The sequence below is a fragment of the Atractosteus spatula genome, chromosome 1 (genome assembly GCF_055471065.1).
Source record: "Atractosteus spatula isolate fAtrSpa1 chromosome 1, fAtrSpa1.hap1, whole genome shotgun sequence".
Taxonomy (NCBI): Eukaryota; Metazoa; Chordata; class Actinopteri; order Semionotiformes; family Lepisosteidae; genus Atractosteus; species Atractosteus spatula.
The window spans coordinates 73,967,752-73,973,786 of record NC_142706.1 but is presented as its reverse complement, the minus strand read 5'-3'; the positions used below and the strand labels follow the sequence as shown (position 1 = coordinate 73,973,786).

The 6,035-nt window shown below is 38.5% G+C and overlaps 1 protein-coding gene across 1 annotated transcript; it reads right to left on the bottom strand.

Moving 5' to 3' along the window:
* Positions 1-733: 733 nt before the first annotated feature.
* Positions 734-5,820, bottom strand: kazald2 (Kazal-type serine peptidase inhibitor domain 2). Its single transcript, XM_088918726.1, has 4 exons — positions 5,352-5,820; positions 3,420-3,580; positions 2,605-2,752; positions 734-855 (listed from the first exon to the last, which is right to left on the bottom strand). The coding sequence occupies exons 1-4, from the start codon at positions 5,818-5,820 to the stop codon at positions 734-736; spliced, it is 900 nt and encodes a 299-aa protein (XP_088774852.1).
* Positions 5,821-6,035: the final 215 nt, after the last annotated feature.

Here is a 6,035-nt window from a genome sequence, read left to right as displayed (position 1 = left end):
AGGCAGGGCACCAATAAAATTATACATCGAGCAGGTTTTTGTAATAAGCTTACATTATCCAATTTTATATTTATTTAAAAAAAATTTACATCCTAGGTTCTGCAGAATATTTTGTGTCTTTATTTCAGCAAATATAAAACAAGGAAAATGAAAGGAGAACATTCAGAAAGGTTTTGTTGTTGTTCAGTTTCCAGTAGTTTAAATTCTCAAGAATCTCATCAGGTTATTTCCTGACCCAAGAATAAACATATTAAAAATGTCCATTTTACAATTTGATTTATCCAAAGCTGACAAACATAATTCATAATGCATTTTACCTATATTGTTTTGTTTACACAAACACAGTCATTGCCAAATATGTTCCAGGTTAAGAAGAAAATACACTTAAATTTCTAGTATCTTCAATTTTCTGAACTCAAACTCCAGTTTAGCTACTACCTTGTTACTATTACTTAACTGTAATAGAAGAAATACTTAAACTGAACAAAACTACTGTTTGCACCACATCTCTAGTTTTGAATCTTCAGATTGATACATCACTGATGACTCGTTACAGTAATTAATGTAGAAAAACGAAGCCTGAAAGATCGTATATAAAAGGTATACTGTATGCTTTCAAATGTATTATGCACGTTGTGATTTAAGGCTTATTGCAGAATGGCGAAAGGTTAATAGTTCAATTTCAACATATTAGAAAAGCGTTTTCTTTCTATACTTCGAATAAATCTTATTTTTAGTACAGATGTCCACTAGGCATCCCCTCGTTGTCTTCTTCATCATCAATATCATCATCATCATCAGAGATGTCAAACACTCCCGTTATGTAAGGCTGTAACTGATGCGCCAGTGGAGAATCTGCAGAACAAGAAGGGATGGAATATTAACTACTGAAAATGCTCTAACAAAAAAACGGTCAAAGTAAAGAGCATATATTTGTGGAAATCAATGTAATTTTTATCACTTATTTTAAGATAAGCAGGTTTTTTGACCTGTCATAATATTAGCACTCAGATTTTTAGAGCCCTGTACAATCTTTAACATTAGTGTAAGGTTAGTCTTCAAAACAACATCACAGATTTTTCCTTGTAACTAAACACATAAGTTTACACTAACAAATGGGAAAGGTGAGCCTTTTAATTTCAAGGACCACAAACACCTACTGCAGTTAAAGCGTGTGCTTTGTTCTCGGCCAGTAGATATCAATAGATTTACAAGAAAACCTAGCGAGACAAATTCCAGGAAAAAAAGCAAAACTCCTTCAGAGAATCCAATCTGCACAGTTTTCTGCAAGGTTTGGATATATAACCTGACTGGATAAGAGATAGGAGGAATCAGACAGAGACAGTCATGATGGTGGTCTGCTACATAATACAAAAATCCACATGGTTAATCTGACATCAGGTTCAATCAGGTCAGACAGTCTGTCATCACTAATGCATTTGTTCTTGTATAAAAAGCACGAGACACATTAAGGTTATCTTTACTCTGAAATTTCTCGGAATCGCAAGTTCACCTATGCTTGCACTGAGATGTACAGTCCTGATAATAGGATCAATAAGCATTTGTATTGATATTGACATTTTTGGCCTAAAACTGAAACCAAACTTACCAGCTCATAATCTCACTGTGCAAGTCTAGCTCAGATCCTTTTTAACATAAGTTGTATTATGACATTTTTAGTTCCTCGCTGATCCTTGAACAATTGCTCAGATGTATTTACATTCTCAAATGTAGCTTTTATTTAAGGGCGGGCTTTTAAACTTTGATCTTGTATGGTATTTTATCTTAGAAATCTGACCCTCCATTGAAGTATAGAACTTTTTCAGCTAAACAGAATGCAATCAGTAAATTTCTAGAACAAACCTTCTGGCAACTACTGCTACGACTTCGAAAAAAATATTTTGAATTATCACTTGAATGTTGTTTTTAGATAGATTGCCTGATGTGTTCACAAGGCATTATTTTTTAAGAAAGGTTTATACCACCCAGTAATAAAATGCACAAAATTCCACAGAGACTCTACGAGAGCAGCAATAATTTTAGCAGTGGTGAAGACTGGACCAGAACGGAATAGACCCAGCTAACACAAAAGATAACAACAGCATTTCTAAAATTCTAGTTTTACATTCTTAATAGCGTATCCCCAGTTTGGTTGTGTAAGACATTCAGACATAATGCTGCAACTGTGTTAGGTCCACGTTTTGGTTATGGCAACAGCTTGAAAATGTTGCAGCAACATCCCTGTTCCCTATTCAGGACCCAGTTGTTCCCGTGGGTATTGAGGATACTGTGCTGTAAACCACTGGGGCATTAATTTGGCATTTTAGTTCAGGGGGAAGAGTGCCACCTACTGGTTTACCAACAGCACTTAGAACTAATTTTCCTTGGCGGTCTTCCAACCCAGTCTTGACCTGGCCCGGCCCTGCTGTTTTATTGTTCTGTGGGTGTCATCAGAATAACATATCAGTGAGGACTGGATAAAATAGCACGTGCTGACCGATCGATTCATTTAGCTATTTTGTTTGTGCTTTTACTGAAAAAAAAGGCAGAAGCAAAGGTTTTCTGCATTATTCAAAACAAGCTTCTTCCAGGAATCAGCCGTACCTCTCTCAACAACCTTCAGCTCTGCTGAGGCAGACGCTTCCCCGAACTCGTTTTTGGCAAAGCAGGTGTACACGCCTCCATCTTCCTTTTTGATATTCTGGATCTGGAGCCAGCCTGTGAGTTCAAAGCGCTGTGGTCCACCTCGGGCCTAATAATTACAAAGAACCAGAGACCATAAAACTCTTTAACCTTCTTTATGAAAGCAGAAGCCTCCGGGATCTCCCATTCTCGTACACTCAGTGTGTTATTACCGTTTTTCTCCACAAGACAAATTTAAGGTTGAAGTTTTTAAATGTCTCATTCATTAACTCAGCTTACCTTTTTTAGCAGTACTGAGCACACAAGCTATTGTTCACACCCTCTACATAGGCTTCCACTTATTTAACTGACTTTCTTCCACTGTAAGATCCTACTGGTTATTTCATGCTGATGTCTCTCAGACGAGAGGCAATTTTTTGCTGTGAATTTGCAAAATGAAAAACAAAAAAACGCTTCAAACGAGCCAAACTGTCCTTCTTGACATAAATTGCCGATGAGAAACGTGTTCCATTGCATTGCTCTCTGCCGTGAAACACAATGTTTGATACCAAAAAGTTATATGATAATGTAGAAAACATTTTTTTGCGATGCTGATTACTTTGCATTGCAAACTTTGAGTTGATTAGAATGCAAAGGTTCTATATAAAAAAAACTTTGTTACTTTAAATACCTATTGTTCTGTATGGGGATGTAATCACCTAAGTCTTTTATAATTATAGTGCCTAAAGGTTTCACGTTAATTTCTCCTTGTCTTATTTCAACACTAGTATACATACCTGCACAGCGATGTGGGAGTCGTCTGCTGGTAAGACAATACTCTTCCCTTCTTTCCTCCATTCAATGAGGGCAGTTGGGTAAGAGGACACTTCACAGCCAAATATGACGTCACTTCCTTCCATATTGATGATATCACGAGGTGAGGTTGTGATAAAGGGTTCTACAAGACATCATCCGCAATGATTATGATAAAATCTACTGAGTGCGGTTTAAATGAAAATGATTCATTTATTTGGCTAAGGTTTTCATCCAAAGCAGCTTTCATTTGTATCCATTTAACAGGTGAGCGACTGAGCTGCAGCAATTTAAGGATAGAACCTCACTCCAGGGTATAACATCATTGCCCCCTAACCTGTGATTAGTCCAAACTGCATCATTGAGTACAATGTAAAGTCAAATTGGATAAACACGTCAGGAAGCAAATTAATAAGAATAACTACTACTCAGTGCCACTGTCTAGCACATTGGTGTGGTGACAGCGCTGACAAATCTTTGATGAATGTGATACAGATAAATACAATATCTAGACCACCTCTGAATAACTTTCCAAAACAGAGTCCTTAATTAATACGTAATAACGAACTTATGCAAATGAAATAACATACTCACTAATGGAATTTATACCTGTGGTCATCACAACAATATTGTTGCCTTAACTAATTGGTTTCATGTCATTGTGTTTTAACAAGTAATCAAATTTACATGTACTGTATCTTCTACTGGAGATAAGCAGTTTGCTCATTTGCACTCTCATAGAGTGGTAATTAAGTTCCTGCTGTGAACGAAACTTGGCTATGTCTCAGAATCAAAGCAGCCTTTTGTCTCACCTGTTAAAAATGTAAATTCTCAAATTGGCAACACAACAAAGAAATATGTTGTTAAACAAAACATTTTGCTAGAAACACAGGTATTTTGATTAATGGAAAACAGGAGTCTGGGTGTTTGATTAGAAATCATCGTGTTTAGTCTTCACAGCTATTGTAATTGTTTAATGATTTCATTTTAAAAAAGTAAAGTGCTATGCTTTCCTTTTCTTTGCTGATCTGAACAACTGAGGAAGCTACAATGCTTTAAAAGTGGTTATTGATGTTTTATATTGGAGGAATTTCACATTGGGATGGCTGTTTCTCCTCAAAAACATGTGCTATAAGGTTTGGCACTGTGCATTTGCTTTTGTGTTTTCTTTATCTCAAATCAGTGCTGAACTAACTTGTCATTAGCCATCACAAGGAATGTAAAACATGCATATAACAGAGAATGTAAAATAAATAACACCAAACTGATAACAGCTTCAAATTATTATGATTTATAAATAGCCTTTTTAGTATTGTTTTCTATTTGAAATTAAGTTAATTTTCCCCTTCGACCTTTTAGGTCTAAAACTTCAAGTGTCTACCATTATTGTTTTTCTTAGTTATTTAAGATGGAAAATCAAACTTGATGACAAAGTAACAAAAAACAACACGCAGAGTGAAATAAAAGACAGCTGATTGTATTGGAATCTGCTGCTTGACACAGCTTCAGGACACTCATTAATGCAGAGGGACCTCTAACCTCGGTCCTGCAGAGCAGTTTTCATAGTTAACCACACATTCACCAACTTCTAAAGACTCTGAAGAACTTAATTGTGGTCAGTTGAGCACACAATTTGTGAAATGAAGGAATTTAGAGATCATCTGGGACTTAAGTCTGCAGCTAAGGGATCAGAGTTCTCCTAAAGGAACAGGTTTTCTTTTGTTCTTTTTTTAGATGCGTTCTTATCTCATATTCTACACACAAACCACAACATTGGTAAAAGCTCATTGAGCCTCTGATATGCTGCCCAATGTACAATTTTGAAAGAATCAGCAAGTACTGAAAATATATAGTGGGAGTAAATACACAGTGACTGAAGTGTTGGAGGTACAGTATGTATATAATACTCCACTCACCTGCACGACAAGGCCCACTGTGAACAACTGTGAGGACCTGTGTTTCCCTTGAATGGTACTGGGCTCCCCTGAACTGGCAGATGTTTCCATAGGTCTTCCTGTCGGAGCCGCAGATGACCTCCTGGCTGGAGCAGACACAGCGGGGCTCGGGGATCTTTCCGGATTTCATGTCCTCCTCCGGGATCCGGCATGCCAGGCCCTCCCCGCACCTCCCGTAGAAGTGGCTGGAGGGGCTGAGGTCACAGAGCTGCCCCTGGCTGTTCCCACACTCCCAGCAGCAGCCACAGCGGTCTCGCACCCGGCCTGCAGGGCATCGCGGGGGCAGGAGGCAGAGCTCAGGGCGGCACGCCACGCACCCCTCAGCTGCGGCCAGCGCCTGCTGCCAGTCCAGGTGTCCCAGGCTGTGTATAGGAAGGCTTCGGGCACAATCTGCAGCCAGCAGCGCCAGCAGAACTATCCTGCAAGCCATGGCCTCTTCGAAATTTCAGTCAAAGGAACTTAGTTACCTTTCCTGCTGTTCCAGCAAGTGTGATGTTTCCAGTCAGTGTAGTGCGTGTGTATGTTTCACACTTCTTCTCCTTTCCTAAAACTGCATGAGTAACTGACTCACTGTGTCCACGTGCTCTGTTTAAGCTGAGTTACCGGGGAAAGGACATGGTCTACTCCTTAAAGCAAAATGAGCCA